Source organism: Medicago truncatula, chromosome 2 (genome assembly GCF_003473485.1).
Source record: "Medicago truncatula cultivar Jemalong A17 chromosome 2, MtrunA17r5.0-ANR, whole genome shotgun sequence".
NCBI lineage: Eukaryota > Viridiplantae > Streptophyta > Magnoliopsida > Fabales > Fabaceae > Medicago > Medicago truncatula.
In genome coordinates this window covers 4,582,625-4,595,155 of record NC_053043.1, presented here as the reverse complement: position 1 = coordinate 4,595,155, position 12,531 = coordinate 4,582,625, and the positions used below count along the sequence as shown (strand labels likewise).

General features: G+C 34.8%; 1 protein-coding gene across 1 annotated transcript; it reads left to right on the top strand.

Annotated features, from left to right (window-relative positions):
- Positions 1 to 5,865: 5,865 nt before the first annotated feature.
- On the top strand, positions 5,866 to 8,070 carry LOC11440807 (3'-N-debenzoyl-2'-deoxytaxol N-benzoyltransferase). Its single transcript, XM_003593671.4, has 2 exons — positions 5,866 to 6,859; positions 7,364 to 8,070. The coding sequence occupies exons 1-2, from the start codon at positions 6,057 to 6,059 to the stop codon at positions 7,908 to 7,910; spliced, it is 1,350 nt and encodes a 449-aa protein (XP_003593719.2). The 5' UTR covers positions 5,866 to 6,056; the 3' UTR covers positions 7,911 to 8,070.
- The last annotated feature ends 4,461 nt before the right edge of the window (positions 8,071 to 12,531 follow it).

Sequence of the window (12,531 nt, the reverse complement as noted above, 5' to 3'; positions counted from 1 at the left end):
GAGATTTAATTCCCCAATTCCCCTCTCCTAACTTACGAGTCTAAATTGCCTCTAAAGATTACTAAATAGTGATCAATGGTGCCTTGGATCTGGCCCACCAGGACTAAGTCGACTCGTTCTACGTGGTTTTTCCTTAGACATTGATGATAACCATGCTCGCATAACATGCTCAACACCTAAACCTGAATCTTTTGCTAAATTGTTCATAGAACCATATTGAGTAGTACCAAGTGGACGAGACTCACAGCATGAAAATGACACCAACACCAACACCAACGTAAGGATCACATAGAACCCCAATTTTGCCATTTCTTTAGCAACAATGATTTAAGGTAGATATACCAAATGTGCTGCAAGCATAGATTTGAAGTCAAAAATTGTATGATTTATATAGGCCATAACAAAATGCATATATATGTAAAATCGTATCAATGATTTTCTAAATATTTTAATTTGAGAATTTGTGGGGTTCTCTATGTACATGCATTGAGAAAAGGTCGGCTATATATAAACCAAATCAATGGGCATGTAAAATCCTCTTAAGGGCTCTTCCATTTGCTATACCACGTATTGCCAGCTTCATAATCAATAATTTCTTTTTTAACATTTCAGGTAAGTTTCAAATCTTTCAATATAATAAGTTTAGCTGTTTCAAGTTGGAGTTAGAAAGCATGCGCATTTCACTTCATACAGACAAAAAAAAATACTAGGTATTCATGGGGGCCATAAGTAGACTAGTATAGATCATTTCTGTCTCTTTGTGCTTTCTTTATATATATATATATATATATATATATATATATATATATATATATATAAAGGGATTTTGAATCCCAGCATGAAGGGTTTATGTGTATATTTATGCGTATGGCCCTATGAAAAACCCTTCATGCATCAATATAAAGAGAGGTGACTACTGGTTCAATGTTTATGTGTATATTTGGTCTTTGAGGACAAAAAATAATTTTTAAAGAATTGATTTTGTAATACTTAATTTTAACTAGTGAGTTAAATGCAAAATAATTTATGTTTAGATACATCTGAAAAAATGAATTGAACAACAAATTAAACGTAAAAACGTTTGAGTCAAAAGTTACAAATCATAATTTTAGTTTAGAATTAATTATCTACATATATATTAACAACTTAACGATTTTAACATTTTTATCTACACATATAAAATTGCTGGGATTCGAATACCGATCAAATAGTATAATTTAACAACTTGCGATTTTGACATTTTTATCATATGAGATAGGCGGACTTACATCTCTATTTTGAAATACTTTTGTTAATATGCTATAAAAATGAAAGAGATCTTGAAACCTTTCCATACCATTATAAAGATTGTTTATTTGTCAACGAGCATATGATTGTTATAGTCTCCCATGTAATTTGTCAGAACGTTTTTGTCTGATTGCAAACGACACATTTCAATGTTAAATCCAATTAAAATGACGTTTTGTTGATTCTGTGAGTCTAGTCTAGTTAGGTTTGGTCATTCAAGTTGCAATTGAACTTACAAATTAGTATCACTAAAAAACCATGCAATTTTGGTCATTCAACACTCAAGAATAAGATCTAGTTTATCCTATAGTCTATAGATCCGTTCTATTAACTATTTGTGGTTAGTCACGATTAAGTAATCACTTATGCAAAGGTTGTTCAATCCTTATTCAAATATGATAAACCAATTTCCATTTGATGGATATGACAAACCAATTGGTAAAAAGGAAACACAAATTTTTATTTAAATAAATAAGGGAGAGAAAAAAAATCAAAGATTAGTCCATAAGATCTACCTATCTTTATTATGGAATGTTTGTAAAAAAAAAAAATACTACCATAGAATACCTTGCCATAATATTTTTTTTTTTCACACAATAACATATTTGTGACCTTTGATTAATATTGGACGGTCTAAATTTTACCTCTGATCAAAATCGGACAACCGATATTCTCATACCTGTGTGAATGCAGAAAAATAGGATTGCATGTAATCCGATATCCATATTATAGAGTCTATTACTAACTAATTACTTAAGGAGAAGTGAATAATCCTATTAGATAAATATTTTTAGCATAGAAATAAGAGTACCAAACTGAATAATCATCCTTAAAAATTCCATCAACAATTCTCCAAAGTCCAACCCATGTTTGCCAAAGTATCAACACGAAGATTTATTTCAACATGAGAATGACAAATTTTGACCTCTCGATCCATCTCCACCAACCAAAGCATATTGCACGAACCATCCTCCTAAACTACTCCCGCCAGTTTGATATCGCAATGTGTTAACAACCACACTTGAATCAATATTAAGCTCTACCCTCTATCTCACATTAACCCACCACACAATATCTTTACCTTTGAAAGCACCATCAATGTTTGACCGAACCCATCCTGTAGGTGTGGGCTTGCAACAAACCTCCTTTAAAATTGTTGCATATTTATTCATAACATTCTTATTAGAAGATGTCACATATTTATGTGACAACCTTCTGACTTTAAGCTATGGTTTCGAACAACAGTGAATATTTATTATATGATATTTTATCATGTTTTATTTTTAAATAGATTTGGGCTTCTAAAACTCAGCTCCCAAACATTCCATTAATATCATATCATATCATGATGTTGAATTATATTGAAATTAAACAAATTTTATAAACGTTATATAATGTTGGTTTCATCCATCAAACAAAAATTTGCAACTTATATTTTGCTAATGTATAATAAAATTAAGGGAAATGCTAACTTGTGTCCGTAAGACACAAGTTAAAGAGCTAAATATATAGTAGTACCAAGTATGTAACTTCAACTCAGCGCTATGTTTGGAACCACCGTAACTGATTTTTTCTGGCACCATCGCAACTTTCCGGCGAAGCTCCGGTGAAGCTCTTTCATCATTTCTTCTTCATTTTCACGGTGCTCCTCCGCCTCCTACACGGTGGTCGACCTCCTCTGCACCTTTACCCCAAGTTTCTTCCTTGCTTTTGCACCTCCTAGTGGTGTTCTCCTCTTCGTAGATCCTCTTCGACGGACACTGTGGTTTCTTCTCCGGTGAGCTCCATTCCTTTATCTCGCAACCATGGCGTGTTCTTGGCCATGTATGGCTTCTCTAGACACACCGATTCATACCAAGACGATTATGCCGGAATCTGGGAAATCCTTTGCCCAGATTCTCTCTGGTGCCTCCTCCGGCGAGAGTTTTCTGGCCAATCTTCCACCTAAGGTGGTTATGGGCGATTCTGTTCGTATTAAGATCTCACAAGCTGCTTACGAATCCGGTCTAGCTGCGTGCAAATGCCACCTCCATGGACGCTTGACTCTGCACAAAGGGGATTCTTCGATTACAACACAAGCTCTGAAGACGAAGCTCAACAATCTCTAGCCTCAACTCAGCAATTGGAGCTTAATTCCACTTGGTAAGGGCTTTTTTGAATTCAATTTTAGTTCAATTGAAGATATGAAATCTGTTTGGGCTCTTGGTGTGATGAACTTGAAACCGGGATTCTTGAGGTTCTATTGCTGGACAAAGGATTTCATCCCTAAGGCACAGGCACAAACACATGCACAAGTATGGGTCAGATTAATGCAGTTGCCACAAGAATACTGGGGTAAGCAAACCCTCTTTGAGATTGCCTCAGGCTTGGGAACTCCTCTCACAGTAAATGAGGCAACTCAAAATAGGCGTTTTGGTCTCTTTGTTAGGATTTTAATTGATGTGAACATGGTAGAGAAATTTTTTGAATCTATTATAGTGAAAAGGGAAGGTCATGCTTTGACTGTGCTAGTTCAATATGAGAAGTACCCCTTGTTTTGTCATCACTGTAGGACACTTGGCCATAACATTCAGGCATGCTCCAAAATGAATGCAGACACTAGTGTGACAGGCTATAAAAATCTTAACAAATTGGTTCAAAAGGCTCAGCAACATCCTGATACAACCAACATGAAGAGAGCAGAGTTGAATGTCTCTAAAGTGAATGAGGTATTTGTTCATAATCACTCTGATACCTCTAACAGGAAGAGAGCTGAATTGAATGTCTCTAAAGTGAATGAGGTTTTTGTTCACAATCACTCTGATACTACCAACTTGAAGAGAGCTGAGTTGAATGTCTCTAAAGTGAATGAGGTTTTTGTTCACAATCACACTGAAATAGTTGGTAAAAAGCCTGCCAAAAATTGTAACAATACTGACATGCACAAGGCTCACATATCTGCAGTAATGGATATTGAGGAAGGTGAAATTTCTGCTAATCCTAACACTGTACCTATTTTGAATGATACTTCTGAGGTTCATGCTTCTGGTGACCCTTCAAAACTAAAACTAACACTTCACAACTCCTTTGAATTGCTGGAAGATGGTGAAGACAATATCACAGGGAAGGCTAGACAATCTGGTGGGGAGCTTCCCTTCATTGCCATTGAGGAAGCTATGCAGATCAGGGATAATGATGTGGAAGTTACCATAGAGAAGGCAAACTTGCTGCACCCTATAGACTCTGAGGTACCTTGTAATTTGGTGATTAGACCCTCTCAATCTACAACTTTCTCTCCTATAAAAATGACCACTCCTATCACAACTTATGAGCAGTTAGGTCCAGACAAAAGCAAGGTTAAATTACCTAGTAGTTCTAAAAATCTTTCCGCTGCTGCCATCAAGAGTGTGAAACTTTTGAGCAAGTTTTGGGGAGATGAGGTTAATGAGGAGCCTGCTACGGATAGCACTATGGATCAAGACACATATATAGAGAGCCATAGGTCTTTATTTGATTCTCATTCAAATATTGACAAGTACTTGGCAAAGAATGTTGAACATGCTAGCACTATTAAACCTGGCAAAAAAAACAAAAGTACCACAAATCTAGAAGGAATCAGTTTGGTTAAAATCACAGCAGGATCTGATGATGATGAGAACAATAAGTCCTTTACTCCATATGTTTCAAATAGACAGAAGAAAAAAAACAAATTGCAGAGTCCTAGAGAATCGAAAAATGAGTGCATTCAAACTCGCGCTAAGAGTGGCATATCTAAAGCTTATAAATCATGATGTGTATGCCTTGGTTTAGGCTTTAGATTGATTCTCTGTTGCTTTAATTCTTTGTGCTTGTGTCTTCTTATTGTCACCTGTTACTATCCTTAGTAGCAGACTTTGTTTTCCATTTTATCCTTCCTTAGAAGTGGTCTAAGGCTACTTAGGAAGTGACTTTGCTTTTCTGTCTTTGTTGTCTAATTGGGTATTGGCTTAGTCCCCCCAATTTTATACTTTTCCCTCTATTTTTTTATTGTAATTTTCTAGCTTTATCAAAAAAAAAAGAGCTAAATATAAAAAATTAATTTTAAAAATTGTACATTCAATGTCTTAAAAGATTTAAAACTTATATTTTTAATTTAAATATTATGTTTTAATTCTTTTTTAGATCTTTAACGGTTGCCTTAACATGACACTAAAATTAATGTACCAACAATTTGCTCAAAATAATAAACACTTTAAATAAAAAATCAGAGGCAGGGGCGGAGCCACCCCCAGCTAGCATGGGCACTAGCCCAGGCTGAGCTTCTACTTTCTTTGTAGTAAGCCCAGCCATTACTAGAAACTTTCGCTTTACCTGCGGATTTTGCTAAGGATTTAGATTCGTAAATGTAATACCTTCGTAGGTAATTGTTTCCTTAAGATTTTAGGATCCACAGAAAAGATATATCTGCAGAAAATGTGCAATTTTTGGCAGGCTGTATAAAATTCCTATGAAATCTTTTGACTGAAAGAGGATAAACTGTACAACAAAAAATAAGTTCTTAGATTAGTAACTTTTTATAGAAAGTTTGTAACAGCATGGTATATACAAAATTAATTGAGGGAATGGTGTTGGTTGGGGTGAGATATGGAATGGGGTGCAGCATGCTCCACGTGAAACTCTCTACTTTCTCTATGGGTTTGGTGGGAGAAAGTGACTCAAATCTCCAACGCTGAAAACACAGACAAAGCAAAGCAATCAGGTAGCATTAAGCAAAAATAACCTCACAACATAACACAAACCATACAATTAAAATGTTGAAAATCAAAGAACAAACTCTCATTTTTCCTTCTCACACCCCCTTCCTTGAAGACCACACCCTCCCTCTCTCCCACCTCGACATCGACCGCAACCTCAATACAACCATACGCTACCTCCGCGCTTACACAGCCACCACCACCCACCACCATGATCCCTTCACCGTCATCTCCTCCTCCCTCTCAAAAACTCTCCCTCATTACTACCCACTCGCCGCCACACTCCGCTACCACAACCACCGCCTCGAACTCTTCTGCTCCAAAAGCCAAGACAGCGTTCCTCTCATCCACGCCACCGTAGACATCACTCTCGAATCCGTAAACTACCTCGACGACGACCCATCTTCCCATTTTGTTGAACAGTTAGTACCCGACCCAAAACCGGAAGAAGGATTAAACCATCCATGCATGCTTCAACTCACTGTTTACAAGTGCGGTGGGTTCACTCTCGGTGCAGCAATTCACCATTCACTTTGTGATGGAATGGGTGGGACGCTTTTTTTCAACACGATGGCGGAGTTGGCTCGTGGCGGGGAACATATCATGGTGGAGCCAGTGTGGGATAGAGAGAAGTTGTTGGGTCCAAGGGATGTGCCACGAGTGGATTCGGCGTTGGTAAGAGAGTTTTTGAGTTTGGATAAAGAGTTTTTGGTGTATGAAGAAGGTGATGGTGGTGTTGTGAGAGAGTGTTTTCATGTGAAGGATGAGTGTTTGGAAGAGTTTAAGAGATCTTTGTTTGATCAATGTGGGTTCAAGTTCACCACTTTTGAAGCTTTAGGTGCTTGCATTTGGAGGTCCAAGTAAGTTTCTATTAGCTGTGTTATTATGACACAAATTGAGAACAAAATTTTATTTGCAAATAAATTAGATGGTTAATATAGTTAAAATTTGTGTTTAATTACGTTTATTATTGGTTAATGAATGTAATTAAGGCTCGCCATTCACAAGATGCATTAACAACTATTTTCATGTGTTCAAATTTATGCAAAAAAGATTTTTATGATTTGATTTTGGAACGAAAAAGATGGAGATCACATGTTGAAAGAAGGAAAGATATGAAGAAATTTGATGTTTTTAGGATGAAAATAATAACTCGGTTATAATAATAGAGATGAAGAAAATGAGTTTTTTCTTTGATAGGTATAAATCACCTCCAATTCATCCAAGACTAATGTAGAAAAAACCTTAATTTTTAGAGGTTATTCAATTGGCGATATATTTAGGGACAAAGAATAAATAGTATTTAAATTTAAATTTACGTGATGACATGATGTCTGCTCTAACCATGGTAATTGCTACTACAGGGTAAAGGCCTCAAAAGTGGAGGATAATGAGAAGGTGAAGTTTGCATACTCAATCAATATACGTAGACTAGTAAAGCCATCACTACCTGCTGGATATTGGGGAAATGGTTGTGTTCCAATGTATGTTCAATTGAGTGCTAAAGATTTGATAGAACAACCCATTTGGGAAACAGCAGAACTAATAAGAAAGAGTAAAACCAATGTCACTGATGAGTATGTTCGCTCTTTCATTGATTATCAACATTTGCATTATGCTGATGGGATCACAGCAGGAAAATGGGTGAGTGGTTTCACTGATTGGAGACACTTGGGCCATTCAACTGTGGATTTTGGTTGGGGAGGTCCTGTTACTGTTTTGCCACTTGGTAGAAACCTGCTTGGGAGTGTTGAACCTTGTTACTTTTTGCCTTATTCAATAGCCAGTGCTGACAAAAAGAATGGGTTTAAGGTTTTGGTGAATTTGAGTGAGGTAGCTTTGCCTGCTTTTACAGAAGATATGCAAATGTTTGCTGGTAGTCGAGAGTTGTTACCCGAGTCTCGCATTTGACAATATTAACAGAATAAAAGAGTGAAATCGTAATATTATTTTTATGATACTAGTTCTTGATTTTATGTAAACAAGTAAAGGCGAGTTCAGACATTGTTTATGTATTCTTGCATAAGTAATACGTTACCATTGCTATAGCCTATAGCAAATGATTTTTTAATGAATTGATTCGAAACTACTAATGATGTCAATAGTGTCAATTCAATCTAAGAGAATGAAAATTTACATCTCATTACTTATGGTATTAGGGAATAGGAATCAAGTTTCTGCAATTTTAATAGTAATTTTATTTAAGTCATGAAATTAACCATTAGAGGGTGATACTTAATTAACAACCACTCGGCAATAGTTTTGTAGGTTCCAAAAAGCTTGGATCGCTCCTAAATTTGATCCTCTGAGACAGAGTGAAACCTGGGTAGACATTGCAGGGAGCTAGAGCACTATTCCTCCTTATGAAATCTTAAGTACCACTTTTACTAAGAAGAGTATTATCATATATTGAATATAGCTAGTATGTTAGGTTTTATGGGAGATAACTCAATCTATTAGTTCCTTCTAGGGGTTCATATAGAATGAGTTGTTATATCTTCATTTTCTTAGTATTCAGAAAGTAAGAATACGTAGAAGATAATCCATTTGGGGTTGGCCTAGTAGTTGGCTTGGGATCTTGAAGTTTGCTCCTTCAGAAGTCTCAGGTTCGATTTCCTCTGGTGCCAATTTCGGTGGGCTAAATCCATACAGAGCTTGTTCTGGCTTTAAACGGGGCCCCCACAAGTGGGCGGTGGGATTGTGGGATTGGTCCTCTCGGATTAGTCAATTCTTGGATCGGATACCCAGTTTTCAAAAAAAAAAAAAAACATAGAAGATATGGTTTGAGCAATATGAAACTGAAACTTGTGAGGAATCACAGTTTAGTTTTAGGGCAAAGGCTACGGTGGGAGACCTTTTTAGGTCTCCTACCGTAGGAGACTTGATTATTATTTTTTTGTTTGGTTGCTAAATAAATAGGAGTTATTGGATTAATCCAACGGTTTATTGATAAAAAGAGAAAAGCATTGCAATTGGAGGAGAGAGAAAGAGAAAAGCATTGCAATTGGATGAGAGAGAAACGTATATGCAGATCATTTTCTTCCATTTTCCTGGGTTTTATTCAGCTACTTTTTTTCCTTGAGCTTTTTTATGTTTTGAATTTAGTCGAGAGTTCTTATTACACACTGTAGGTTCATTTTAATTTTGGAAATATCCACACCTTTGTCAACAAAAATTGTATTTTTACCATAGAAGAAAATAAATTGGTGTAAATTCTGGAATCAATCACAGGAAAAGCAAAAACTGTAAGAAAATGGAATCAATCAATAATCACCATTGTTATACAAATTCAAATTCTTGAAACAACATCCGATCCATTTTCCCTATCAGCAAAAATTGTAAAAACTGTCTACGGTGGTGTCTACACCACTGACGCTTCTACTGTCTACGGCATTGCTGTTTTCTCTCTCCTGCTTCTCAGTCAAACTGTTCTTAACACCGCCACTAGATGTCTTTGTTGTGGTTGCAAGGAAGGCCAATCAATGAATGGAAAAGGTATGAGAAGGAAATGAAGAAAAATTTGCAGAAGAGAAAGAAAGCAAGAACGATACCATGTGGCAAGGAACATGTGTTGTTTAAAAGAGATTTTTAATCTCGATCATTTAATTATGATCTAAGGGTCAATAAGCATTCCTATTATTTTCACATAAAAAAATCATATTAGTTGTAAAAAAAAAAAAAAAAAAACAAAAGAGGGTCTCCTACTGTAGGAGACCTAAGAAGGTCTCCCACCCCAGCGGCACCGTAGTTAGCTAGTGCCTACTCTGGCAAACATTGTATAGATAGATACTTTAGGAGGGAATAGTTCTTTGCGGCTCTTATAGTTAACTTTAATCTTTATCGTAGTAGTTTGATAAATACTCCCTCTCTTTTAAAATGTCTGTCAATTTAGTTAAAAAAAATTATTTTAAAATATATGTCACTTTACATTTTTAATACAACTTTAATTTTTTTTTTTCAACTTTATCATCAATAAAGAGTCCAACTTTTCTCTCTCACACAATTTTCAATGCAACTTTAAATTTATCTTTTTCTTATAAAATAAGGTTATTTTAGTAAAATTGTTATGATATTTGACTATTTTATTACATTTTTTAATCTGTGTGTAATTGACTAAAGCGACACTCATTTTAAAACGGAGAGAGTAATAAAAATTAAAAAGTTAATATTGCTAAATGTCATAATTTGTAACATCAAAATTTAAAAATTCTAGGTAGAGTTGGTTACGATTAATTCCAGCAGAAGGAAAACAAAAAACAAAACAGTAACAACGGCTACATATTTTTTTTATTAAATATGTTTTTTTGTCCCTATTAACATACTAACTTTTCGTTTTAGTCCTTCTAAAATTTTCCTTCAACTTTTAGTTCTTATAAAATTTTCAATTACTACTTTTGGTCCCTATTTTTAAGTTAATTTTTATATTTTTTTAATGAAATTGTGCATAAATATGTAGAATTATGGTGTAATTTAGCTTTTTAGCTAAAACAATTCATATCGGTAGAGCTGTCAAAACGGATGGCCTGGTCTTAAATGGGCCGGCCCGGTCGGGCTTTATCGGATCGGGCTAAAAAGTTCGAAGTGTAATATGGGCTCGAAAAATAGAGCCCGAACCCGGCCCTATACGGACTCCTGGGCTAACGGGCTCACCCGCACGCATTTTTTTATTTTTTTATTCTTTAATGACTTAAAAGAATAACATAATAGCACAAACTGAGCATAACACACAAACAGTTCTATGACAAAAGAAATACATCTGAGCATTTGGTATTGAAGAAAACCATTTGAAAGTGAGCATAACAGTTGGTATTGAAGAAAACCATATTTTGTGAAAGCATTTTTTTATTTGTTAGGATCATTTGAATTGCATTTAAAGAAAAATTCTGTCACGTGAAAGAATTGACATGAACAAAAAAATTTGGTTTTGTTAAATCTTAATATTTTGGACTTTGGTGTATACTAGCAGTACTAGTGCTTGTTCTAATTATTTGGTAGGAATATATGTCGTAGGTTAGTTACCCTTCAGTTAAATCCATTTAACACTTTCCAATTTCTTAAAACTCATATAAATTCATAATCTATTCAAAATATTCACAAAAAATAACCCACTTTTAATTTTTTGCGGGCTGCCCGTGGCCCAAACGGGTTAGCCCTGACGGGCTACGGGCTTTTTCGGGTTGGGTTAAAAACTCTGGAAAATTTCGGGCTGCAATTTTTAGGCACAAGCCCTACATTTTATTCGAGCGTTCAGGCCGGTCCATATGGGCCGGCCCGTTTTGACAGCTCCACCTACCGGTCAAAATGATATGATTTATAGTGTCTAGTCTCGCTAGCTTATTTCGGTGGGTAGTGTGTTGATTGGCCTTCATTAAAGGGTTTGTCTCATATCATACATTCAAGGGCCAAAATGATTATTTATCCCACTTATATTACATTATAAAAGATCAACACATAAAAATAGGCCTTTTCACAATATTTCTAAGAAATGAGATATGAAGCATGTAGGTGAAAAAAATAATTGTTTGACTTGTAGCTGTGATTAACTAGAATCACTAATTTGGGTTTGAGAAAAATAAAAGCGATTGTTAATCCTTAGTAAAAAAATTGGGATGAAACACAAAAAGAAAGACTTGTGTGTTTCATGTCTTTTGTGTTTCTTCCATGGTTGGTGGAAATTTTTGGGTATTGAATGCTGGGAAGTTAAATTCAGATCAAAGAAAGGCAAAATTAGTTTTTTTTTTTTATAAAAATAATTTGACGGAAGTTAAACGATGTCAAACAATATGGGAGGTCATTGTTAGATAAAAAAATAGAAGGGGTGTTTGTATTATTTAAAGAGACCTCGGAGATATGAGTGTATTTTTCTTTTTATTTTATAGATTATTAGCATTTAGAAGGGCACTATTCTGCTCGTGTTTCCGCTTTTTTTAAACGTGCTTTAAAAAAAGAATTATGGAGAGAGAGACATGGTTCATGAAATTTGTTAAAGATAAATTCTTAGCCATAATAACCACCACTATTAAATTTGGAAATTAACAAAGACAGTTACACAGGAACCTCTTTCGAGGTTCCAAGCCTTAACCGCTCTTCTTTTGATTAAAAAATATATTTACAGCAATCGAATCATAATTAATGAATTTAAAAGTAAATTTGTTTGAAGGTAATTTAGGTACACCCTTCGGTCACTATTATAAGTAAAAATCAATATTTTAGATTCATCTATTAAATGATGTATGTGACATATAATAAAGACCATATATTATATACATTATTAATTGAATGAATCTAAAATATAAACTTTTGCTAATAATAGTGACTGAATGATGTATATTATTACATTTTATAGCCACTTTTATATTTGAAGATAATCTGGTCAAATTGTTTGACCATGTAATATTACATTTTATATTATTACTTTTTTTTAGAGAACATTTGACCACTTTTTTTAGAGAACATTTGACCACTTTTATGGCTACAAATAAGGTCTTCGGTAAAACCTAAAACACAGATAAATAATTTTAATAGAAGTTGA

Bases quoted from the DNA above. Each gene is read 5' to 3' on its own strand.
- LOC11440807 (XM_003593671.4), top strand. From the start codon at position 6,057: ATGTTGAAAATCAAAGAACAAACTCTCATTTTTCCTTCTCACACCCCC. The intron at 6,860-7,363 runs GTAAGTTTCTAT...TTGCTACTACAG, and splicing joins GCTTGCATTTGGAGGTCCAA to GGTAAAGGCCTCAAAAGTGG.